Below are 27007 nucleotides of genomic sequence, written 5' to 3' on the forward strand. Positions count from 1 at the left end.
TCATGTTCTAACGCTCTCTCTCGGATTGTTGCCTTTTTATTATTTTGGCGGGGAGCAAATACTTTTTATTTTTTAAGACAAGTACACCCCAAAGACTCCCACGGTGCGGCCAGCGCCGGATGCCATCCTGGGCCGCCGTCTGCGCTCCTTTGTGGCTGGTCCCGACTGCAGCATCCTTCGTTTCACCCTCATCACCGAGACCCTCACGTTATCCTCTAAAGAGGGCGACACGCCATCCTTTCTCCGGAGTGACCTTCACTATCCCTAGTTACCCGCGCCGGATGTGCCCTCCTTCCGAGCTGGCGTGCCCTCTTCACTGTGGCCATCAGGTCACCCCGACCCGCAGCGGGAGTCTGTTCAGTGGTCCCTCGGCCCCTGTGGCAAGGCCCACAGGGAGATGTGGGGCTCCCGTGCTGTCCGCACAGCCGATCACGGCTCCTTCCAGCAGAGCCGGGAAACTGGAATTCTGCGCCAGGGGACCCAACCACGTCCTCACTTTGCCATCTTGAATCCTGGGATGACTATTACCGTTTTAGACGAGATGTGAATTGTCCGCAATATTCTAGGTACCGAGAAACAGGTTTGCCTTTTGTGGGGTATATTCTAAGGGACAGGAGGTCTTGAGTAGCCTTCCTCAAATCACAAGCCAGCCTGGTTCCTAGGTCCCCTTCCAGGGCTGCCCTAAGGACCTTCGCTACCACAATTTATAGGGGCCCTCTAATCTCCAACCCCCTCGCAGTCAACGCCAACTGAAGGCACCGCTGTCCAGCTCCTAGACGGCCAGGCCCTCTATGCACGCACGTGGCTACTCACCTTCACAACCACCCGAGGTTGCAGTATCACCATCTGTCCTACTGATGAAGAGACACGGGCTCAAGAAAGGCACAAGGTCTTACTCAAGGTCACGTGGCTTGGAGCCAAGTTCTGTCCACAACTGCGTCACGACTTGACTATGTTACAGACGATCTCATCTGAGCCACTTAACTCCCCGAGGCAGCTATTAGACCGGCAGCTTTACGTCTCAGAAAACAGAAATAACTGAACTTGTAAGACATTAAAGAGGGTAAAGCCAGGCTGTGTTCCAAAGCGGCGGAGGCAGCAGTACCCAGTGCACGTGCGGCTCTGGCGGGCTGGCGCCCAGACATTCCTCCCCGGCTTTCGGATGGGACGTGGTGACTGCTTGCCTGCCCGCGACGCAGAGTCACACTTATTTTTTTCCCCTGCTATTACAAAGTTTCGTTTCGAAGACTGTCAGGCAGTGCGCTGGAGCTGCTTTATCAGCATTTGCGTACTGAGCACAAGGTGGCTCCAGCTGGGCACAGATTTCTGAAGAGCCTTAATTTAGATTTTTTGACCTATACGGTGATGCTCTGCATGGACTCCAAGATCAGCATTCTAGAAAGACACTACCTCACCAACTGTGTTCTCATGCTTCACACCAGAGAAGGGCTGAAAACAACGAAGATAACCTTGAAACCACTGGTTTATTTAATTATTCCGGCATGACTGTTTTTTTTTTTTTTTTGTACAATGGTAGCTGTAGAAGAAGATCAGAAATAAATACAGCTTAAGATTTGAACCACGTCCTGCTGTACTTTTTCTCAAGCCTGAAATAGAATTTTCTAACACCTTTTGTGGTTGGAAATACTGAATTTAAATAGGACTGCAGATATAAACAAAAAGAGCAAGATGTGGATTGATGTGCCTATTCTGGTAAAATGCAGCCATACTATTTCTGAAATACAGATACAAAAATTGATAAAATGACAAGTAGAAAATAGGAAAATCTGGTGATGTGTGCTGCAGTGATAATAGGTCTTTAAATAACGCTATTAGATACTAATAAAAGACCTGAAAAATGAATAGCTTATGTGTTGAGGGTCTCTTCAGGTCACAATTTTTAAGATTAATAATTAAAAAGCCTATTTCATTATCACTGATATCTGTGGGAATGACACGGATAAGTATTCGTTTTTCTTTTTGACAAGGGATAAAGCTGAGAAATCAGAAAGATGAACTAAGTAGGGGAGTCTGAGCTCATGGGCAAGGATTCATTTTCCTCTGATCTGTGTTAAGTCCAACTCCATCTACCTAACACGCACTGTCCTTTCCAAGCAAAGGACCCAGGTACCTCAGTAATATGGTGGAAGTCCCCAACTTACAGTTTTGCAAACTGTTATGCAATGGTGCCTTTACTGTCTGGATTAAGTGGTAATCGGTGTAAATGTGGTTGAGTTAGGAAGCAAAAAGAGAGCAACATTTGAAAATTTCGGTAGGTAATGGTAAGAATTCATATTAGACGCCTAAAATTAAACTCTTTAATTTGAAGGAAGATCTATGATCATCTACTATTGTAAGCAAACCAGACACAGGGAGGGATTACCCATTATTGGCAAAAAAAGTAGACAAGAAAACCAAGTATGTTATAATCTTACAAACACTTATGGTTCAAACTGGAAAATGTCCCACCAGAAAATGAGGTCTAGTCTCCAACACAATATACAAACTGGGTTTTGCTGCACAGTTGGACTCTGGAAATGGGTCAACCACGTTACTTATAGTCATTTGGATTTGAAGATCTAAGCCAACCCACACTACCTCAGTAAGCCTGTCATGCGCCGCCAATTAAAAACTTTTCTAAGAACTTACAAGGCTGAAAATGTTCATTTTACATCTTTGCTGACTGATTTAGAAGAAATCTAGTAAGGAAAGTACTGTGAGACTTTTTCTTCTCTCTGCCAGTTTAGTGAACAGATCTACACTAAGGCCAACTACAACCTCCTTGAATTTGGCTTTAGACTCAGACCAACGATTGTCTACCACAAAGAGGTGCGTCAAAGTCTATTTTCTCTATATCCTGGATTGTTCAATCACTTGTCCCCAGGATGAGTGGATTAGATCCCACGGTTACCAGGTTACCCGGTGCACCAGTCAGGCATGCAGGAGGTCCTGCCCCACCAGCAGCCGAAGTGCCCACAGCATCGAAGGGGTGGAGTAGGAAGGGTACTGGCAACACTGTAAGGCTGTCAGGATGAAAACAAGATAATACTTTTTATAGCAGCATTATTTAATCGTGCACTGTTATTTTAAACAAATTGTGCGTGGCTTTAAATAGCAGAGATGATGAAATAGGTTAAAGTCATTAATTATGGATAAGGGCTGTGGAAGAAAAGGAAGACTTTATAAAAATTAGAGGGAGAAATAATACGATTTAGCTAGAAAACAGTGCTATAAAAAGCTTTCTCTATAAAAAGCTTTTTTTTTTTTTTTTTTTTCTTTTTTTTCTGGTAGCTTTCTAAAGCATGGATCAGACCATTGTTCCAGCTCAGAAGTCAGCCAACTTTTTCTCTGGAACTATTTACTACAAACAAAGAGTAAGCACTTTGGGTTTTGTGGGCCATACGGTCTCTGTCACAACGACTCGACGCTGCTGTACCTTGAAAACAGCCACGTGCCATATGGAAACCAATGGATACGGCTTTATTTACAAAACCAAGTGGCAGGACAGTATTGAAGCAAGGGCTGTAGTTTGGTCTAGACCAGCACTGTCCAATCCAAAAATTACATTAGCCACACGTGTAATCTAAAATTTACTAGTAGCTACACTAGAAAAATAAAAACAGGTAAAATTATTTTAATAGTGTATCTTATTTAACCCCAAATATCATTTCAACATATAAGAACTATTAATAACACACTTTACTTTTTTTGTATTATGTTTTCATAACTGTTGTGTGTTGTACATTCCTAGCATACTAGTCAGATTTCAGGTTGCTCAACAGTCACATGGGGCTAGTGGCTACCAAGGTGCAGCATCTCTTCTAGAACCTCCATGCTGGGATGTCCACAATGAATCTGGTTTAGTGACAAAGTATTGGCATTTGCTTCTTAAAAGGGGATGAAATTATGTTGCCACTAGGGAGCTAGGACAAGGGATTACAGCTATTGGGAAGAAGTATCTCGCCTCAGACATGTTAGGTTGAGGTGGCCCAGGACTGCTGGGGCACAAGTGGGTACAGGTGAATGATATTCAGGTTCACTTGTCAATCCAACAAACAAGTCTAATTCAAAAAATATCTGCTATAGACCACAAAATGACCCAGGTGTGAACACATCATTGTAATTTCTGGCCTTCAATACAGAATGCTAGTAATTGTCATGAACACAGCTCTGGGCTTCAGGAACGGTCACTGTATCAGAACTGGAAGTGTATAAAAAAGGTGATCTGGAACATAAAATGAAGAACCGTGTAGCAAGGGGAAAGGAAAAAACACTTCAAAATTAGATTGGATTTTTAAAATGATTAAAATGATCTAAGCGCTTTTCCAATTATTTTTGTGTAATAGGGTTTAATGCTAGTTGGCAATAATTTAAACAAGTTACCGAAGGGTAATCTTAAGGCATAATTGTAAATTCAGGCCTTGGGAAGTTCATCGGCATTTAAACCTAACTTTCCAGGTGATCAAAATCAGCATTCCTAAGAAAAAAACACAGACAGAACCTTTGGTAATAAAACATAGAGGCCAATGTTTTTAACAAAAAATTTATTACCAAAATACAATATTAAAGTCAATACATGACAAACTCCTGTAAAGCAAAATAAATTATTCTAACATTGTACAGTATTTCCAAAGGTAGTTAAAGAAGCACTATAGACCTTGCTTCACTGTTTGTTGAACAGATAAACTGTTCTACCATGAACACAATCCTAGAGTTTTAGGCTTTAAGGCATGCAGCTTGATGTGCAGGATAATTTTACAAAATGCAAATCATCCTATTTTAATAAGATACAGTGTCAGAATTAACTGTAGTCTTTACATGTCAGTGTTCCAGAAATTTTTAGACTTTGGCTATAGAAGCAATGCCATAGTGTTACACAATACTCATTTCTTAAAAAAATACATGTATTCATGTCCATGAATATCAAACTCAAATTTCTATTAAATATATTTTATAGAATATTACTTAGAGCACCTTGCTGTACAATAAAAAAAGATTAAATAAGTGTCTATGAAAACTAAAAATATAATAAGTCTCAATAGAGAAGCCTGTTGTCTTTGTCAAGCCAAGTACATTGTGGGAAGATACAATGTAAACATGGGTGCCCACCATCTGCTTTGTGAGAAAAGATGGAGAAAATAACAAAGCCACCAACAGCTACCTTGAATAGTATGAGAGATCTAGAACAAGGCTTCTGTCAGTGTCCCCACACTGCACTGGCTGGACACAGAACTGAAGTCCGCACGCAGCCACCATTGAGAACGCTGGGGCCACCAACCATGTTCTAGGCTATCAGAGGAGGAGAGAAAATGTTGGCCCCCTGGAAAGTATTACTTGTGACGATCAGAATGCGTCGTCTTGCCCCCTCCCCACCTTGGCCTCACATCCAGTATGTTTCTTTTAAAAACTATTTTTACTATCTTAGAACCATAAAGTGTTTGAGTAGAAAGCAAATACTATGAGCTTTACAGGGCAAAAGATCTACTACCAGTAAGTAAAACGTTATGCCTATCAAGAGAATTCCTGCTGATTATTGTAATACCTATCTCTTCTACAACTAAACTTGCATACTTAGCCTTCATTATTACTTTTAGAAATGTTCAATTGTTCTTGGTAGAGACACTGTTCACTTAAGGCTTGCCGCAAAATGGCAACCAGAAGGTACAGAAGGTCCATGGTATATGGTTCCTCCTATAGCCGTAGAGGAGTTTAGGGATATTTTAGGGTAGAATCAGACGAACACTGAAAGGTTTTGAACTTCTGGGTTAATATTTTCCTCATGAGTTAGGTAAATTTTAAGTCCATGATTCTAAATGGAAAATTTTAGAATCAAAAGAAGTCGTTTAGGGAACTGAAGGTAATTTAAAAATTTACTATTGATGTTTTTGGGATTTTTTTGGTTATTAGTATTTTCTAAATGATTACATGCAATTAAAACCAAGGAAACTTTATAAAACAAAATCCTGCTACTAAAGGTTGTTAATTTTCAGAGTGAGTGATAAAAATGGAACTATTTAGAATATTTATTTAAATTTGAAATGAAATATAATTGTGTTTTAATTCTGAAAACAAGAAAACATATAAATCCACATGCAGTGAATCTGGATTATATAATTTAGTATATATAAATTCGTTTTATCTTTTTAAAGACCACTTATCAGAAACAGAGTAACTCTCATAAATAAATTAAAGCTACCTAAATCAAACAGCTGCGAAGTTACGGTCAATTCTGTCTGCTTAAATATCATCATCAAAATGAGATTTAAAAAAAAAATTAAACAATTTCAAGTTTCAAGATGGCCTGGCCCCACCTAAGGAGTTCCTGATGCTATCTTAAAAGTATTATTAATTTATTCAATCCACACCTGGACTTCGGGAAGGGAATTCCTTCCTAAAATGTGTCTGTAGAGTATTCCATTCAAAAAATTCTGTTTTCAATGTCTTCTGAGTTTATCAGAGTCTACAGCCTCAGCACTGGAAGGTGTTAGACATCAGGTTCGGAAAGAGCACCGTGAAGATGGTGCACTGTGTGGCGCACGGGCCTTTAGACTTGTACGCAGGATTTACTTTGACAGAATGATGCAAAAATAAATGATCAGTACTACAAAAGCCAAAACAAAAATAAAAACATCCCTGCTCTCTTCACTTTGAAATACATTTATAATGCAGAATGTGGAATTAATGAGAAGATGACATCTATTTGATGGCGAGTTTTAATGTGGAAGCACTGGTAGTTAACTCTCTGTACGTCCCACCGCGCACTAACAGGATGGAATACTCTACATGGGAGAAACCCTGCAGCCTTGCCAAATGTTGTTGGTTATCAAAAGCTTTATAAACAACCTGAATTTTTACTATAATTTAGCCACATCTGATTATACCTCTTATGCTAAGTACAACTAGATTGATAAACTCCAGGAAGTAAAATCTCAACAGCGGTACTCATTTTAAGGGGCTTTTGAATTTCTCCCCTCTTCCCTCAAATGATTTTTATTTAAGAGAGCCAAGTATTTCCAAGGTCTGATGATCAAGTGCAAATTTTCATACTGTGTTGGTTGAATAGACCTTGGCGGTAACACGCTTGGTCTAGTGTAGGAGACAGGATTATGAAGCCTGTGTAGCTGCGGAGAAAATTGCAGTGTTCTGTCAAACACTTGCAAAGAGCCTCTGGGAAATGTGCTGTGCCAAAGGAGTCCCCATCCTCACGAACCTTCCGATTTGGTTTGAGGCTGGTGGGAATTCAACTATTTTCTCCTTTGCCCACAAGAAATTCACTGTAAACTTAACACACTAATTTACTTCCTAAATGCCTATTTACAATCTGGATTTGGATTCAGAGGTCTCTTTTTTTAAGAAGTAATGTATCTTAGATTGAATATATGATTAATTCCTACTGATCTGGAGAAAGGTTTATTAGGTAGATCATTTCAAAGCCCTCCGGTGATCTTTTCCTTGTTGACTCTGTTGGTCTCCCATCCAAGTACTAACCAGGCCCGACCCTGCTTAGCTTCCGAGATCAGACGAGATCGGGCGCGTTCAGGGTGGTATGGCCGTAGACTGACTCTGTTGGTGATCATGAAAACCCCTCAGGGAGTGGCCTCTCAGCCCACACAAGGGGCCCGTCTCTCTAGAGTTGGCATGTCCAAGCTCAGAGTGATGGAGAAAACTAAGCTTTGCTTAAGACTGTGACACTTTTGTAACAAGAAGGTTTAGAATAGTTCTGGAAAAGCTCTTTCTTAATTCTTTTGCTTGCACTTCTACACTATGATAAGCTTTGAATAATAAATACACTCAACACTAAGAAGAGGTAACAGGGCTAACACAGGGTTACATCTTTGCTTCCTCCTCAACCCACTTCCTTCACTCAGAATATTTAAATATCATTACCGAGTAAACATTAGGAATTTTTATTACACTGCAAATTTGGTTCCAAAGTCACATGCGTCTCTTCCTCATAAACAAAAAAACAAATAAAAAAAAACAAAAAACAAAAAACAAAACAAAAAAACCCCAAACCCAAAACCCAAACACCACACCAACTATTTTTTCTGTGCCTAGCAAGTTATTTGATAGCGCAAAGGTGAAACCGTGCTTTAAAGGATTTCTCTTCTACCATGTTCCTCTTCAAGTATTCAATCTAATTTGTGTTTAAAGCAGTGTTGTGGTCTTTGTTTAGGATGATGTTTACGATCTCACCCTCATGCTCTTTCATATGATCCAGGAGATTTTCTTTGCTGGTAGATTCGAAGCCACAAATACAACAACAGAAGAGTAAAACACAATACTCCATACTGGGAGGGGCCAGACTGGAGTTTTTTTCTAAACTGTACGAGGTATTACTTGTAGGGTTCAATTTCTCATTGTCGTTGGAACCTACAACTTCACCAGGAGCCTGGGAAATCAGCTCTGAGGAGGATATCAAATTTTCCGAACTTCCAGTGACAGGATCGGCTCTTTCCTCACTGCTGTTTAAGAGCGTCTTTGCAGGGGACCTCCCCAGAACTCTTAAAAATAAAACAAAACACACCAAATCCTGAATTGGTTATAAGACTAGCAGGTTTAACCCTACCTTTCGTTTACATATAAGGGAAGGGGTAGCGTCAGGTACCTGCCACTCTGTGAAATGGCATCATTGATTGCCTTGTTCACTTGTTCATAGTTGTAATTTTGGTCACTCGCATGCTTCCACATGTGAGACTTCAAAGAAGGAGGATGGCTGCATACATACCCACACAGAGAGCACCTGAAAGACACGTGTGAGAGTCAGAATGGTCCTGTAACATCATTTAAAGAATTATAGGGTTTCTGCAACAATTATGAAATTCCTTCCCTGGAAGCCATATGAGACATCCTGTTTCACTGTATCTAAGATGTTAGTGATTGTGAGAGACGTATTGATTTCAGAGGCTAAAGTGTCCTAGAAGAGATATCCTAGGATCAATAAAATTAAGTATTTTCTATTATAGAAAATTTATTAGAATCATGACAAACATCCCAGATTACTTTGGCTATTACAGTATTTGGAAAGACTTTTAATATAGTAATATACAAAATCTTTGCTCTAAATTTAACCATACACAGAAAAAAAAATGCACAAAATCAATACGCTATACTATTCTATTTCTTAAGGCAAAAAGGAGAGTGCCTGGGTGGTTCAGCTGGTTAAGCATCTGCCTTTGGCTCAGGTCATGATCCCAGGGTACTGGGATGGAGCCCCACATAGTGCTCCTTGCTCAGCAGGGAGTCTGCTTCTTCTAATCCCTCAACCCCTCCCTCCACTTGTGCGCGCACTCTCTCTCTCTCTCGCAAATAAAATCTTAAAAGAAAGCAAAAAAGAAACTAAATAATTTTAACATGAACTTATTCCTGTTATTTACACATCCACAGAAAAGGGAAGTAGTCTGGAAAAGCACCCACAATTTAGATTTCATAAATAAAATGGTTAATTAATAATCTTTAAAAAGTTTCAAACATTTGTTTCACATAATTGGTTACACTCGGTAAAATCTGAACTGAATGAAATATTTTTAAAAAACGAATAGACTTTTTTTGAAGAGACACTTAGAGCGCACTTTTAGGTTTATCCCCTTGCCCCTGCACCCAGTTCCCCCTTAGTGTCACATCTTAGTCATCATCTCCCCCTCCCAGTTCCCACATCTTGTGTCAGTGTGGAAGATCTGTTACACAAATGTGAACCAAAATGGATACAGCATTATGAAGAAGTTGACAGTTTACACTAGGGATCACTGTTCTTGTTACACATTCTGTGTGTTCTGACAATGCATAATGTCATGCATCCACCATGACAAATCATAAAGGATAATTTCCTCGCCTGAAATACCCTCCGTGCTCTATGTATTCACCCCCCGCATTAATCCCCGGCAACCAGTGATTCTTTTACTGTCTCCACAGTTTTGCCTTTTCCAGAATGTCACATAGTTGAAATCATAGTACATAGCCTTTTATGGCTGGTTTCTTTCATTTAGCCATATGCATTTAAAAGTTCCTTCACGTCTTTTCATGGTTTGGTAACTCTTTTCTTATCACCAAATAATATTCCATTGTCTAGATGTACCACAATTTGTTTATCCATTTACCAACTGAAGGATATCTTGGCTGTTTCCATATTTTTTGACTATTATAAATAAAGTTGCTATAAACACATGTGTACAGCTTTTTGTATACATAGGAGTTTTCATCTTTTGGGTAAATACCTAGGAGCACAACTGCTGGATGTATGGTAAAATTATGTTTATCTTTTAACTTAATTTTTATTTTTAAGATTTTTGATTAATCTCTATACTCCACATGGGCTTGAACTCACAACCCAGAGACCAAGAGTCGCATGCTCTACCAAATGAGCCAGCCAGGTGCCCTGTAAATGTACTTTGTGAAAGAAATTTTTGTTAAATATTTAAGTAGAAGCCTAACGAATCAGGGAACTTATCTGAACTCTTCACAACAATAGGAGACATGGAATAATGAAGCACAAAAGAAAGTAAAAAGGCATAAGTAAATATGACAAATAGGCAAGGTCTAACTCACTAACTCATCTTCAACTTTATGATGGGTGCAACAGTATTAGCTTTTATTACATGTCCTGAGGCATCAGATCCAAGGCCAGTGAAGGGCCTTTTACCTCAAGAAACACCAGGCCAGGGCAGCCCCGGTGGCGCAGCGGTTTAACACCGCCTACAGCTCAGGGCGTGATCCTGGAGACCCTGGATCGAGTCCCACGTCAGGCTCTCTGCATGGAGCCTGCTTCTCCCTCTGCCTGTGTCTCTGCCTCTCTCTCTCTCTGTGTCTCTATGAATAAATAAATAAATAAAATTAAAACAAACAAACAAAAACACCAGGCCATTTAAAGGCGATAAATGTGCAATTCTTGAAAGAATTCCCATAAATTCAAACATAAATTATCCAGAAGATGTACAATTTTCATTAATAAGCAGAAAAATGCATCACACTCACAAGCCTGACAAAGATAAGTCCGCTAATGCCATTTTTGTATAGATGTGCAGAAATGGAAATGAACAAATTGAATATATTTAAGTACAAACACTCTGAAGAGTAATTCTGTTAAGACTGAAGAACCACACATCTGTGACCTTGTATTCTAGTTCTAGGGGGCTACCCTAAAGATACTCTCATTCGTGTTCACAAGGGCACACATAAAAGAATCATCACTGCAGCCATGAACAGTTAAAAAAAAGACGCAACTCACAACCATTCCTTTCCCAAAGGAATATGGAAATTAAATGGTTTATTTTCATATAAGGGAACATTATACTGTGCCTAAAATGAAAGAACGAGATGTATACTTATCACCATGAACCAATGTCGATAATGATCAGTGAAAAGAAAAAGCAACAGAAAGATTTGTTTGGTATATCATTTAAATAAATTGTGAAAATACCAAAACAGGTATGTGTTGTTTTTATATATATATATGTATACACACACACACACACACACACACATACACACACACATAGTAAAGGCTTGAAAAAATGCTAGGAAATGATACATATTAGTATCAGGACAATGGGAAAGAAAAGGAGAAGTTTTAGCTGTTCCTGTTTTATTTCTTCCAAGTGTGGTAAGACATTTGAAAGGTTTTATCACTTAAAATATTTTAAAACTATTATCCCATTCTCTTTAAGACTTTATAGCTTGCATAATAATTTTATTACTGGCCACACAAGAAAACTAACCTTAAATCATCTTGTTTTGCCCATTTACATCTGAGATGTAGTGTTTTTTTTTTCTAAGCAAACTCCACACCCAGTGGACTCATGACCCTAAGATCAAGACCCGAGTTGGACGCATGACTGAGCCACCACGAGATGCAGCATTTCTTTTGACATATCTCAATAAATCCGTTTCACTAACATCTAAAAAGGGCTGGCAGTTGGTGATCACTCCCATCTCCAGGCCATTAAACTCAGTGTCCATATCTGACTATACTCGTTACACTGTGAGGGGAGTGTGCTGTGGGTACGGTCCTTGGCTCAAGTGTTTCTGGACTGATTCCTTGGAAGGAGAGACTGCCCTGCACCACTTCGGCCTGGTGTCCAGGTCTACAATGAGCAAGTGGGAGTCAAACAGCCAAGGCCAAGAGATGACCACTTGTTCCCACCTACTACTTTCACCAACACAATGCCTTTATGCATGTCAAATACTTACACGGCAATTTATAGTATACACATATTTATGTTTATATGAGAAAAGGAAATATACATAAATTCATGACTCTTCAGATTACTTGTCTCCTTATATATATTAAGACTCCTACCCTGAAATCTCGCCGGAAAATTCTGTACGCAGAATGAACCACAGAATGCTGCACATCAAAGGGTCCTCTGAATGAAAAGTCAGTCTTTATTATACAAGGAGTTTCATACTTTGAGAAAAATGGGTCAAAAAATAAATGTCAGAAATTGCAAACTTATCCCACGGAACATATCCAATGTTACTCAAAACTTTTAAAAAATAAGAGTGGTGAATTATTCAATTATTTTTTTTAAAGCAAATTAACTTTAGAATAGTTTGAGTTTTAAAAAAAATGTTTCTCCTACTGTTAACATCTTTTATTGCTAAGACATATCTGTCATAAATATGGAGCCAAAGTTGATATGTTATTATTAACTGAAGTTCATACTTATTTCCTTAGTTTTGTCCTTTTTCTATTCCAGAATCTTCTCCAGGATACCACATTTGGTGATCATATCCTTTGGATCTTCTACATTTTAACAGTTCCTCAGACTTTCCTTGTTTCTAATGACCTTGACAGACTTAAAGAATACTGGTCAGGTATTCTGTGGACTATCCCTCAATTTGGCATGTCTAATATCTTTCTTATGCTTAGACTATGGTAATGGGCTCTTGGGAGGAAGACCAAGGGGTACAGTGCCATTTTCATCACATAATACTGTCATAACATGACTTAACATTGTTGATGCTCACCTTGACGTCAAGTTTCTCCACAGGAAAGTTACTGTTTCTTATCCCCTTTCCACACTGCATACTTTGGAAGAAAGTCACAAAGTGCAACCCATATTTCACTTAAGGAATGGGAATTATAGTCCATCTCCCAATAGTAGACTATCTATATAAATTATTAGGAATTCTGCATAGGAGCTTTCTCTATTCTCATCCATTTATTATTCAATCAATGTCAGTCTGGACTCCCGGATATTTTTTACTTCGGGATATAATACTATATTATTTATTTTATTGCTGAAATCACTAAGGGCTCCTCCAGTTGGCTCCCAAGTACTGCTGACACACTCCATGGTTTTGTCTACTGAGCACTTCCCTTACATTCTGGCACTCAAGATGGTCTAGGCTTACTTATCTACCTATATAGATCAATCATTTCTCTAAGCCATTTCTCTTGTTCAGTTTTATTGGTATTTGAGGCAAAGATGTGCGTGCTCAATGAAGTGCCCCCTTTTAAAGACTTATTTATTGTTTCTTTTTGTGGGGGGAGCTTGTAGGATGGGGCGGGGGGGGGACAGAGGGAGAGGGAGAATCCAGGCAGACTCCCCACTGAGTGTGGAGCCTGATGTAGGATTTGATCTCACAGCCCTGAGATGATGACCAGAGCCAAAATCAAGAGTCAGACACTTAAATGACTGAGCCACTCAGGTATCACTGAACTGCTTTATTTCTAAAAATAACTCACTTTCCTGATTTCAAAAATCCTAGTAGGAAATTAGAAATATAAAAAAATATACAAAGAAAGAAATCATTTATAGCTTAACCACTAGATGTAACCAATATTATCATTTTGATGGGTGTTTCATAGTCTTAAAATACATATATTTATAAAATTGGGATCATACAGGTAACTATTTTATCAATATTCCTTAATATAACTTAAATTTTCTACAATAAAATATTTATGGCTGCACAATTCTATTCTTGATGGGACTGGTGAAATTCCATCCACAATTCCCTATCACTTTATGAAAAAAAATATAATCACAAACTTCTGGTTTCTGGTCCAGCACATAAGATTGAAGTAATTGATGACTTGCTGGTGGCTAAAGGTATACAATGGTAAGAGTTAAAACTGTGAAGGGATGCAATCACTGGGGACCCTCCACACTTTTCTGAGTTTATCTCCTGGAGTTCTATCAAGTTCTTGGTGAATGCTGGAGAAAAATCCTTCTGTTTTGGCAGATGGAGGGGTAAAAGAACTTCAAAACATGCCATAGCATTCTGTCCTTAACAGGTCTACCTGTAGGATGAACTATTTAATCAGAGCCTCGCCTGCTGGAGTTTCCTGAAGCATCAGTGGCCAGAGAGAAGGGAAATACCCAACTCCAGCCCACTCCAGCTATCTTGTCCCACCAAAGGTGGGGGACTGAGAAGTGCATGTAAAGTTCAATCCAGAGGCACAGACTCATTAAAAAACTGACACCTAATCACAGACTACTGAATGCTTCCCTTCTCCGCCCGTATTACACATTACTAAAAGCCTATTTATAGCACTGCCTTTTACCTAGCACATCATGCCTGGCTATCAAGAAAAAATTATGACATACTAAGAGGTAAAAAAAAAAAAAAAACCCCAAAGTTTAAAGAGACAGAGCAAGCATCAGAACAAGACTCATATATGGTAGAATATTGGAATTATTAGACTGGTGATTTAAAACAACTATGACTGAGGCACCTGGGTGGATCAGTCGGTTAAGTGTTTGCCTTCGGCTCAGGTCATGACCCCAGGGTCCAGGGATCAAGCCCCATGTTGGGCTCCCTGCTCAGCAGGGATTCTCGTTTCTCCCTCTTCCTCTGCCTGCCACTGCCTGATTGTGCTCTCTCTTTCTCTCTCTCATTCTCTGTCAAATAAATACAATCTTAAAAAAAAACAATGATTAATATGCTGAGAGTGCTAATAAATACAATATACAATAACAGATGGGTAATGAAAACAGTGAGATGGAAAGTCTAAGAACCAAAAAAATGCTAGAGATAAAAAATATGTAACAAAAACGAAGAGTGCCTTTAATGGGCTTATTAGTAGACTGGACATGGACTTATTAGTAGACTGGACATGATTGAGGAAAGAACTTCTGAGCTTAATGATATCTCAGTAGAAATCTCCAAAATTGGAAAACAAACAGAAAGGAAACTGAGAAAAACAAAATATACAACCAAAGAAAGGTGGAACATGTATGTAACAGGGATAGAAAAGAAAAAGAGAAAGAAGAAATATATGAAATAATAATAACTGAGAATTTCCCCAAATTAATGCCAGACACCAAACCACAAGTCCAGGAATCTCAGAGAACACCAAGCAGAATAAATGGCAGAAAAAGTACATCTAGGTATATCATTTTTGAACTACAAAAAATAAGAGAAAAAAAATCCTGAAAAGAAGCCAGAGGAAAAAAACACCTATAGAAGAACAAAGGCAAAAATTACATCTGATTTCTCAGAAACCAGGCAAGCAAAAGGATGGAGTGAAATATTTCAAGTATTGAGGGTAACAACAACCAACCTAGAATTCTACAGTTAGCAAAATTATTCTTCAAAAGTAAAGCAGAAATAAAGACTTTCTTAGACAAACAAAAAAACTAAAGCATCTTGTTGCCTGTAGACCAGTAAGAAATTATCTTGCAAGCAATGTTTTAAAAAGTTCTTCAGGGGGCACCTGGGTGGCTCAGTGGTTGAGGGTCCACCTGTGGCTTGGTTGTGATCCTGGAATTGAGTTCCTCATCAGGCTCCTCATAGGGAGCCTGCTTCTCCCTCTGTGTCTGTCTCTCATGAATAAATAAATAAAACCCTAAAAAAAAAAATTCTTCAGGAAGAAGGAAAATGATACAGGCCAGAAACCTGAAAATACATGAGGAGAAAGAGTGTCAGAGAAGGCGGAAGAGTAAAAAGAACTCTCATTTTTCTTATTCTATTTAATTAATTAATTAATTAATTTATGATAGACATAGAGAGAGAGAGAGAGGTAGAGACACAGGCAGAGGGAGAAGCAGGCTCCATGCCGGGAGCCCGACGTGGAACTCGATCGGGACTCCAGGATCGCGCCCTAGGCCAAAGGCAGGCGCCAAACTGCTGAGCCACCCAGGTATCCCTCATTTTCCTTATTCTTTTTTTTTTTTTTTAATTTTTATTTATTTATGATAGTCACAGAGAGAGAGAGAGAGAGAGAGAGAGAGAGGCAGAGACATAGGCAGGGGGAGAAGCAGGCTCCATGCACCGGGAGCCCGACGTGGGATTCGATCCCAGGTCTCCAGGATCGCGCCCTGGGCCAAAGGCAGGCGCCAAACTGCTGCGCCACCCAGGGATCCACATTTTCCTTATTCTTAATTGAGCTAAGAAATAAGTTTGTTGGGACACCTGGGTGGTTCAGTGATTGAGCATCTGCCTTTGGCTCAGGTTGTGATCTCAGGATCCCAGGATCGAGTCCTGCATTGGGCTCCCCGCAAGGAGCCTGCTTCTCCGTCTGCCTATGTCTCTGCCTCTCTCTGTGTGTCTCTCACGAATAAATAAAATCTTTTTCTTTTTTTCGAACAAATAAAATCTAAAAAAAAAAAGGAAGTTTGTCCACAGTAATAGCAACAATGTACCTGTTTATATACGCTTATGTATGTGTGTGTACACACACACACACATTCTTAGGTATAACTGAAATTTTAATGACAGAAATAATACAAGGGATGGGAGAGAAGAATTAGGATTATTTTATTATAAGGTATTTGTACTATTCATGAAGCTGGTATGTTATTTGAACATGGATCTGGATTAGTTGAAAATGTGTATTTCGAAGTCTAGGGAAACCACTAAAAAAAAGTAGAAAAAAGAAACGTAACTCACATGCTAAGAAAGGAAAGAAAATGAAATCATACCATATCCTCAATCAAAAACACAAACAGCAGAAAAAGAGAGGAAAAAAATAGGAACAAAGAACAAGGGCAACAAACAGAAAATAGTAATAAATATGGTAGATACAAATTCAATTATATCAACAATAATTCTGAATGTCAGTGGTCTAACAACACCAATTAAAATACAGAGGTTGGTGGGAGTAGATTAAAAACAAGAATCAACCATGTGCTGTCTATAATAAACCCATTTTAAATATAAATACACAGAGAGGAAAAGTAGATGGAAGGAGACACATATATCATACTAATACTAATTAAAAGAAAGAGCAGCTATATTCATTTTAGACAAGGCAGACTTCAGTTAAAGAAAAGTAATCAAGGAAAAACGGGGCATTACGTAATGACAAAGGGGTCAGTTCTCCAAGACAGATGGTGGTTAGCATGGATGTGCCAAACAACAAAGGATAAAACCGTATGAAGCAAAAACTGACAGAACTGCAAGGACGAACAGATGAATCCACTATTGTAGTTGAAGACTGACGCATCTGTCTATCATAGAGATACAGCAGACATAATGGAACTGAATACCACCATCAATTAGCTGGATATAACCGACATCTATAGATGACTTCACTCAGAACTGTAGACTACAAATTCTTCTCAAACTCACATGGAATATTCACCAAGACAGACCACATTTTGGGCCATAACACACCTGAACAAATTTAACAGAAATCATACAATGTCTGCTCTCAAACCATAATGGAATTAAGGTAGAATAACAAAGGTAGTGGAAAATCTCAAAATACTTGGGAGATTGAACAGTACACTTATAAATAACACACGGGTCAAAGGAGAAATGTGAAGAAAAATTTTACAGTATTTTGAACTAATGAAAAAGCAACTTATCAAAATGTGTGGAATGCAGCAAAAGCACTGCTTGCTTGGAGGGAAACTGATAGCACTGAATGCATATAGAGAAAAAAATAAAAATCTAAATCAGTCATCTAAGTTTTCACCTTAGGAAACTAGGAAAAAAAAGAGCATATTAAATCCAAATAAGTAGGGGAAAAAATAAAATTAGAGCAGAAATCAATGAAACTGAAATCAGGAAATCAATAGAGAATGCAACAAAACCAAAAGCTGGTTCTTTGAAAAGATCAGTAAGATCAAAAGGACACAAGTGATTAATATCAGAAATGAAAGGGGGGATACCACCACAGATCTCATAGACATTAAAAGGTAATCAAGGAATAATATGAACAACTCTATCTTCCTAAATCTGATCATCTAGGTAAAACAGACCTTTCCTTTAAAGACACCATCTGCTAAAACTCACACACAAAAAGAACAATCTGAAGAGGCCCTGTATCTATTGAAGAATTAAATAATTTGGAGTGCCTGGCTGGTTCAGTTGGCAGAACATGTGATTCTTAATCTTAGGGTCATGAGTTCAAGCCCCACACTGGGCATGGAGCCTACTTAAAAAAAATAAATGAAATAAAAAGCAAAAGACAAAAAAACAACAAAAAAAAGAAGAAATTAAATCAATAATTAATAACCCTTCTAAAACAGAAAGCACTGCGTCCAGATGGGTTCACTTTTTTTTTTTTTTTTTAATTAAGTATTTGGAAAGAAATTATGCCAGTTCTCTACAATTTCTTTCAGAAGCTAAGGGAGGCAACACTTCTGAACTCATTCTGAGTCTGGAGTCTGGCATTACTCTAACACTCAAACCAGACAAAGACATTACAAGAAAAAACAAAATAGAGCCCAATACCTTTCATGAATACAAATGCAAAAATCCTCAATAAAATGTCAGCAAACTGAATACAACAATGTATAAAAAAATCCCATACCACCACCAAGTTATCCCAGGTATGCAAGCCTGGTTCAGTATTTGAGAACCAATGTGATCTCATTAATAGGTAAAGAAAAATCATGTGATCACATTAAAAAAATTATTTATTTATTCATTAATCCATCTATCCATCCATCCATTCATGAGAGACACACAGAGGGAGAAGCAAGCTCCCTGAGTGGAGCTGGACTTGGGACTCAATCCCAGGACCCCGGGATCACGCCCTGAGCCGAAGGCAGATATCAACCGGTAAGTCACCCAGGTGCCCCATGTGATCATATTAATAGATGCTGAAAAAGCACCTGACAAAATCCAGTGCCCATTCTTGATAAAAACTTTCAGCAAACTAGGAACTTCTTCAAATGGATAAAGACTATCTACAGTAAACTATAACTAACATCATACTTGATGAGAAACTTGAAGCTATCCTGCTAAAGTTTAGGAGAAAGAGATGAATATCCCCCTCTCACCACTTTTTTCAACATTGTATTTGAAGTCCTAGCTAATATAATTGAGCAAGAAAAGGAAATAAAGCATACAGTTTGGGAAAGAAAAAATAAAAGTCTTTGCAGATGACATTATGGTCTACACAGAAAATCCAGAAGAATGGACCAAAAAACTCCTGGAACTAATAAGCAATTATAGCAAGACTGTAGGATATAGGTTAATATATATAAAAGTAATCACTTTTCTATATTCCTGTGATGAACAGGTGGTATTTGAAATTAAAAACACAATACCATTTACATTAGCACTCCCCAAATGAAATACTTAATTTTAACAAAATATGTATAAAATCTCTATGAGGATAACTACTAGACTGATAAAAGAAATCAAAGATCTAAATAAATGCAGAGATATTCTATAGTCATGGATTGGAAGACTCAGTATCATCAAGATGTCATTTCTTCCCAACTTGATCTACACATTCAATGTGATTCCAATAAAAATCCCAGCAAGGTATTTTGTGGTTATTGCCTCTCAAGTTTATATGGATAGGCAAAAGATCTAGAATAGCCAAAAAATATTGCAGGTAAACAAAGCTGAAGAAGTGGTACATAACTATGGAATCAGTTAAGAGATCAGTGGTCACTAGGAGTTTGGAGTAGGTGTGGCGGGGGAATGAAAAGGCGGAGCGCAGGGGATTTTTAGAGCTGTGAAACTACTCAGCGTAATAGATTACTATATAATGGTGGATACATGTCATTATAAATTTGTCTAAACACACCAAGAGTGAACTATGGACTTTGGATGATGCTAATTTACCAGTGCAGGTTCATCAGTTGTAATGAATATACCACTCTGGTTGAGAATGTTGATAATGAAAGAGGCTATAAATGTGTGGGACATGGAGTATATGGGAAGTCTTTGTACTTCTGTTCAATACTGCAGTGAACCTAAACTGCTCTAAAAAATAAAGACTATTAAAAAAAGGTGGAGGGATCCCTGGGTGGCGCAGCGGTTTAGCGCCTGCCTTTGGCCCAGGGCGCGATCCTGGAGACCCGGGATCGAATCCCACGTCGGACTCCCGGTGCATGGAGCCTGCTTCTCCCTCTGCCTGTGTCTCTGCCCCTCTCTCTCTCTCTCTCTGTGTGACTATCATAAATAAATAAAAATTAAAAAAAATAAAATCTTTAAAAAAAAATAAAAAAAAATAAAAAAAGGTGGACAGTTATATATTAAGAATTTTAGGCATTTAAGGCTTTTGATACAGAAAATCAATGAGAACACACTGCCTATAAGCTCTAATTTTTGTACCAGTATATGTTCATTCTTTTAAAAGATACTTAGAGTAGAAATTAGGAAGAAATGAAATATCAATGCTCTTTTCAAAGCATGAAAAAAAAAAAAACAACAAAAACAAAAACAAAAAGACAAAAGCATGACCAGGTCCAATGTCAAAAGTCAATTAAAAATATAGCCAGTTTCTTTATATTCAAATTAGCTTAGGCCTTCAAGTTGCAGACAGATTTTTAAAAAGTTGTTTCAAGTCTTTATACTAAGTTAGAATCACACTGATACTGAAACTTGGCAAGGGCAATTGAAAAAAAAACTACATACCAAATCTCAGTTACGGATATCAATGCAGATTATCCTGAATAAAACGCTGGCAAAGAGATTCCCACAGTTTATTAAAAGAATAATATACCATGACGAAGGGAGGCTTATTCTAGGAATACAGAGAATTCAATATTAGGAAATTTATTATCATTCTTCATTTGAAAGAATCAAAGGAGAAGCCGTATTTTCACTGTTGTTACTGAAACTTAATCTAAAGAAACTCAATATCCACTTATTTATTTATTTTTAAATTTTTATTTATTTATTTATGATAGTCACACAGAGAGAGAGAGAGAGGCAGAGACATAGGCAGAGGGAGAAGCAGGCTCCATGCACCGGAAGCCTGACGTGGGATTCGATCCCGGGTCTCCAGGATCGCGCCCTGGGCCAAAGGCAGGCGCTAAACCATTGCACCACCCAGGGATCCCTCAATATCTATTTAAACAAAACTTTTTACTATGGAAATCTGATTTTTTTTGAGACAGAGAATGTACATGTGAGTGGGGTGGGGGGAGGGCCAGAGGGAGAGGAAGAGAGATAATCCCAAGCAGGCTCCACACCCAGTGCAGAGTCTGATGCAGGGCTCAATCTCACAGTCTAAGCCAAAATTCAGAGTTCAAAGTTTAACTCATTGAGCCATCTAGATGCTCCCTCAATATCTTTTGATATGAAGAAGTCCTTAAAATTTTCCCTAAGAGAGGAAGAGAGAGAGAGAAAGCCAAAGCTGCATACGGAATGACTAAGTCCTAATTCTAGGAGCATTGACCTTAGGTCAGTATAAAGGCTATACCGAAGGGACACACTCACAATGGTAAATACTCATTGAAAGATCTACGTGTGAAAAAGTGGGAAAAATTGGTAAGGTTAAGCACTTATTAAAATGATTTTCAACTGATTAGAGAAGACGGATACTATAGGAGAACCTCAACCTCAAAGTAATGTACAGGCAGCTTATTATACCTATTTCTATCTGCTTTTTAATGAATAGGTTTCCTTTACCTAAAGCACTATTCTCCCACTTTCCATTCCCTCTGCACTCTGCCTATACAAGTCCATGGAGCAAACCAAATTCTCTTAGTTTACAAAAATGAGAGTGATCTATTATTACACCATCATCTTGTTTTATTCACTTTACTTACTATACATTTATTTTCTGAAATTATGTTGTTTACTTGTCAATCTTCTTTCATGAAGGTATTAACGTAAAAAAATAAAGCTGCCAGTTATTTTAGCACCCCAAAATGGTGCTTTATTTGGGAATAACAGAGAATTGCAATCCAGGGCAAGTGAGTTTGGCAAAACCAAGTCTTCTGAACAAAGGGCAGGGATGTCCTTTAACAGAGGAAAGTAGGAAGTTAGGAAGGCTGTTAAAAACAAAAGACCTTTATTTATAAAACAAAACAAAACAAAACCCCCCCAAAACTCACTGGGATAAACTGGGAGCTGGAAGCATAGTGGTTTTTCATTGGCTGAGCCGTGATCACCTCTCACTGACTGGGCTGCTGGGGGGCTGTGGTGGGGAGGTAAGCTTTTCTATCTCTTGCTGGGATAGTAAAGTAGTATCCACCTGTAAAGTCCTTCTCTTCCTACTGGGGTCTGCAACTGACAATGAGTGGTAGGGCAGGCATGAGAGCTCCCTCTGCTGAACCTGCGACTCCTTCTAGTGAGGCTCCCTTTATTAATCTTCATAGTATAAAAGTCATGAAATAGAAAATGAACAGGTGACCCTATACCAGCCTGACTAAAATACATGGTAGTACACCTAGAAAAAGCACAAAAAAATATATTTCAAAACAGAGGGCTATGTTTAACAGATCATTTCTTTTTTTAAATTTTTTTAATTTTTTAACTTTTAAAAAAATCTTTATTTATTTATGATAGTCACAGAGAGAGAGAGAGAGAGAGAGAGAGAGAGAGAGAGAGAGAGAGATTGAGAGGCAGACATAGGCAGAGGGGAGAAGCAGGCTCCATGTACTGGGAGCCCGATGTGGGATTCGATCCCGGGTCTCCAGGATCGCGCCCTGGGCCAAAGGCAGGCGCCAAACCGCTGTGCCACCCAGGGATCCCTAACAGATCATTTCTAATCATTTTACCAGCAGATGATTAACATCCTTATTTCCAATTACCCTGTACACTAGACTGGAGATTTAACCAATCATGACTCTAATGAAGCCTCCATAAAAACCCAAAAGGATGTTCTGAGAGCTTCTGGGCTGGTGACCACGTGAAAATGCTGGGAGAGTGATGCCCAGAGAAGAGCATGAAAGTTCCGCCCCTCCTGGGCCTTGCCCTATAAACCTCCTCATCTGGCTGCTCATCTGTATCCTTTATAATATCCTTTATAATAAACTGGTAAATATAAGTAAACTGGTTTCCTGAGTTTTGTGAGCTGGTCTAGCAAACATGTGATTTCTAGTCAGTCATTCAGAAGCACAGGTGACAACATGGAAGTAGGAACAGTCTTGTGGAACTGAGCCCTTAACCAGTGGGATCTGATGCTATATCCAGGTAGTGTCACACCTGGATTAAATTTGTAGGACACCCCCCCCCCCCCCCCCCCCCCGCCCAGTGTCTGCTGAAAACTGAATTAACTGCTTGATGGTGTAAAAAAAAAAAAAAAACACACATCAGAAAACCCAATGCTTCTCAGGATCTAGCTAAAAAACCAAAGACTGAATTTTCCCATAGGCTTTCTTCTATTGCTCATGGGTCAGTTACTTCAGTCCCATAACCCTAGGAAAATAAAAATGTGGTTAAAACACCCTAATTCCCTAGCCTGAGACCTTACTTACCTTATTCCAGATCTGATTCAATTAGGAACAACTGCCTTGAGGGATTAGTTAGAAGAAACCAGAACCTGGATGTTCTATAAAATCTGAAGTGACCTGACTAGGATCTGAATATGCATAAAAAGATTTCGATAAAAATTTTGCAGTAGGGTTTGTCTTACCACATTTGTTTCCTATGGGGTATCTGGGTGGCTCAGTCAGTAAAGCGTCTGCCTTTGGCTCAGGTCATGATCCCAGGGTCCTGGGATGGAATCCCTGCTCAAGGGGGAGTCTGCTTCTTCCTTATCCTCTGCCCTTCCCTCCCCGTTCATGCTCTCTCAAATATAGCACTAAAATCTTAAAAAAAAAAAAAATTCAAAAGGCATTATTTGCAATAGGGAGAAAATCTGGCAATAATCCAAATATCTATCACTAGTAGAATGAATTGCTAGTCTTACAATGGAATACCATATAGCAACGAAAAGGAATGCGTTAGTACTACATTAAATTGTACACAGTGATGATGGGTAAAAAAAAGAAAAAAGCCAGACATAAAGTAATGTGCAGTGGGGTGCTGGACTGGCTCAGTTGGAAAAACATGTGACTCTATCTTGGGGTCATGAGTTCTGGTCCCATGCTGGGTATATAGCTTACTTAAATAAACTTAAAAAAAAAAAAAAAAAAAAAAAAAAACCAAAAAAACCCAAAAAAACCCAAAAAACAAAACCATGTACTGTATGATTTCATTCCTATTAAGTTCAAAAAAGGGCAAAACTAATTTATGATGTTAAAAGTCACCTGGGTGGCTCTGTTGGTTAAGTGTCTGACTCTTGATATCAGCTCAGGTCTTGATCTCAGGGTTCTGAGTTCAAGCTCTGTGTTGGGCTCCACCCTAGTCAAGACCGTTAGGGGTAGAAGGCAGAGAGTAGTAGGGGAGGAGAAAGGTAGTTAGTGCCTAGAAGGCCCCAAAAAGAGGGAGCTGCAGAGGAGCTGGCAATGACTAATTTCTTGGTCTGAGTGGTAAAAAGGATGAGTTTCACTTGTGATCCATCCATCAAGCTGTACATTTACAGTTTATGCAATTTTCAGGATATATCTGACCTTAAATTATTAACAATTTTAAAGAGAGAAAGACTTAAGAGACTTACCAATAATGCAATGTTTGGAGTTTTTGTTTAGATTCTGATGTGAACTAATTAATTCTAAAAGTGTATTTTTGAAACATTTAGGGAAATATTGGGTATATTTTGCCTAGATATTAAAAATTGGACTAAAAAAACTCAATATACCCATCTGGGCAGCTCTTCTACTTAAGGAAGAGAAAGCACAGTAAGACCACTGTACATTTATTTTCAAAATACAATAAAAACTTACAGAACCAGAGCCATTTCATAGAGAAGAAAAACAGGTATAGAGATAAGCATCAGTCAACACTTACTGAGACCAAATACATGCCAGGTAGTGTACCGAGCACTTTAGGCCAAAGTCCATTCCTTTGTCGTGTTGCCCCTCCTGCCTCTCGCCATGCCACGGTGCAGTTTCAGAACATAAGGACCAATACAAGTGTGTTTATTTTGATTTTAATTTTTAATTTTTTTAGAAGGGGGAAGGGCAGAGGGAGAGGGAGAATTTTAAGCAGACTCCATACCCAGTGCAGAGCCTGACGTGGGGCTTATTCTCATGACCCTGAGATCATATCCTGAGCCAAAATCAAGAGTCAGATGCTTAACTGACTGAGCCACTCAGGCACCCCTCAAGTGTGTTTCTAAGGGAGAGCAGTTGAACTTCAGATAGTTAGAAGGAAACTTCGTAACCTGAGGAAAATGGTTTGTCATCCCATTTTGCATTACTAGCTAGTCAGTCACAAAAGTGATACCGGGGACTGGAAGCCAGAGGGAATTCTACAACTTCAATATTAAATGAAATGGAGGATGATTTAGTATTTGAAAATTCTAAATGGAGCCCTTTAACTGTGGGGTCAATGTTATAAACACCAAGTATGGTATAACCACAATTGGTATGTGGTTTATACAGAATGTTCCTTAATGAAGCACTGAAAAACAAAGTTTGCTGCGTTTGGTAGGACTGGGGTGGGATGATGCCTTTTTCATCTTTCCTTGTCCCCACGAAGGAATGGCAAATGGCTCTCTTCCTTCTGTGAAAAGGACAGTTTCTGAGATGACCTTACAAATGCAGAAGAAAACCAGCTCCTTCAATGCACCAGGAAATATGCTGGGTGCTTAATACACACGACTTCATTCAACCCTCACAGAGCTTTATGAGCTAGGCATTATTCTTCCCAGTTTCATATGGGAAAGGAGGATTAGCCTGGAACAAAAGCCAGAAGGTCACCTAGCTGGGAATAGGTTGTGGCTCAGGCCTGAGACTCTAAAGCGTGAATGTTACATAAGACACTGGGTTGCTTGTAAGGCAGGCAACACAGCATGGGGACCTCAGCTGTGGCAGTATTTCTACCTGGGTGTAGTATCTCTTTTATAAAAGAAATAAACTATGCTCATCTATCCAGAAACAGGATTACTCTTTGTTTCTCAAAATGAGAGGTCAACAGCATTTTTGGGGGTGGGGGAGGTGGTGTTAGACAATGCATCAGTCAGAGGGGATGAGGCTAGAAACTGGGCCCAGTGAGATTAGCTGGCCACCACTTACTGGGTGCTTAGTTTGTGCCAGTTACATATGGTATTTAATTTAGTCCTCACGTCTGTCCTGTAAAGCAGGTGCCTTAATTATCCTCATTTTAGAAAAGACGAGACCAAGCAAAGCAAGGTGAAATAGTTGCCCCACAGTAATAAATGCCGTTAAGTAAGAGAGCTCAGATTCAATCCCAGGGCTATCTGCCCCTGGAACCAGGGCTCTTAACCAGTAAGTGAAGCTTTATACTGCCCAGATCACACAAATGGGTTCCCTGAAGGATGAGAATGGTGACATAAAAAGTAAAGGCATGAACAAAGAATAGTTATACATACTGCAGAGAATCCATTACATAACAGGCACATTGAAACACCAATGCGTCTGTTCTGCCCTTGTGCCAAGACTAGAAGTTGTGCAACAAGGCACTCTAACTCTGTAAGGAATTCACCATTGCTCCTGGGGAGCGTGGTTCTTAACAAAAAGTAGGTAACCAGAAATGTGTAGGGCATAGATTCTGGGAAAATAAGGCCAAACTGATTATTAAGTGGATCAGGCGGCAAAACCGAATGAAGCACATATGCAATAAGCCAGAAAGACTACGGTGATAACTTAGATCAAATTAGATCTCGAGAAGGCAATGCTTACTAGCTTAGCTTAAGGCAAGCAGTATATGACAAGGAAGAGAAAGTCTTGAAACATACTGGAATAGAGCCCATTAATTCACAATTCCATGTGGATTTAAAGTATTTAAAGGAGGTTAAAAAATAGAGTCAACAAGACCTGACAATTTGAAAATAAGACTTAGGAGAAAATGTTGCTTA

General features: G+C 38.9%; 1 protein-coding gene across 7 annotated transcripts in view; it reads right to left on the reverse strand.

Moving 5' to 3' along the window:
* Positions 1 to 4529: 4529 nt before the first annotated feature.
* Positions 4530 to 27007, reverse strand: part of ZNF507 (zinc finger protein 507) — a 39443-nt gene continuing 16965 nt past the window's right edge. For 4 of the 7 annotated variants that reach the window (XM_035704713.2, XM_025425255.3, XM_049096057.1 and 1 more), the window contains 2 exons: positions 8609 to 8743; positions 4530 to 8504 (listed from right to left, as the gene is read on the reverse strand). In XM_035704713.2, the coding sequence (XP_035560606.1) occupies positions 8138 to 8504; positions 8609 to 8743 (502 nt within the window). In that variant the 3' untranslated portion in view covers positions 4530 to 8137. Of the gene's footprint in view, positions 8534 to 8608; positions 8744 to 21870; positions 22102 to 23719; positions 23895 to 27007 lie in introns of those variants that run through there. The other 3 variants (XM_049096060.1, XR_007403294.1, XM_035704729.2) reach the window with 3 other exon arrangements.

This window comes from Canis lupus, chromosome 1 (genome assembly GCF_003254725.2).
Source record: "Canis lupus dingo isolate Sandy chromosome 1, ASM325472v2, whole genome shotgun sequence".
NCBI lineage: Eukaryota > Metazoa > Chordata > Mammalia > Carnivora > Canidae > Canis > Canis lupus.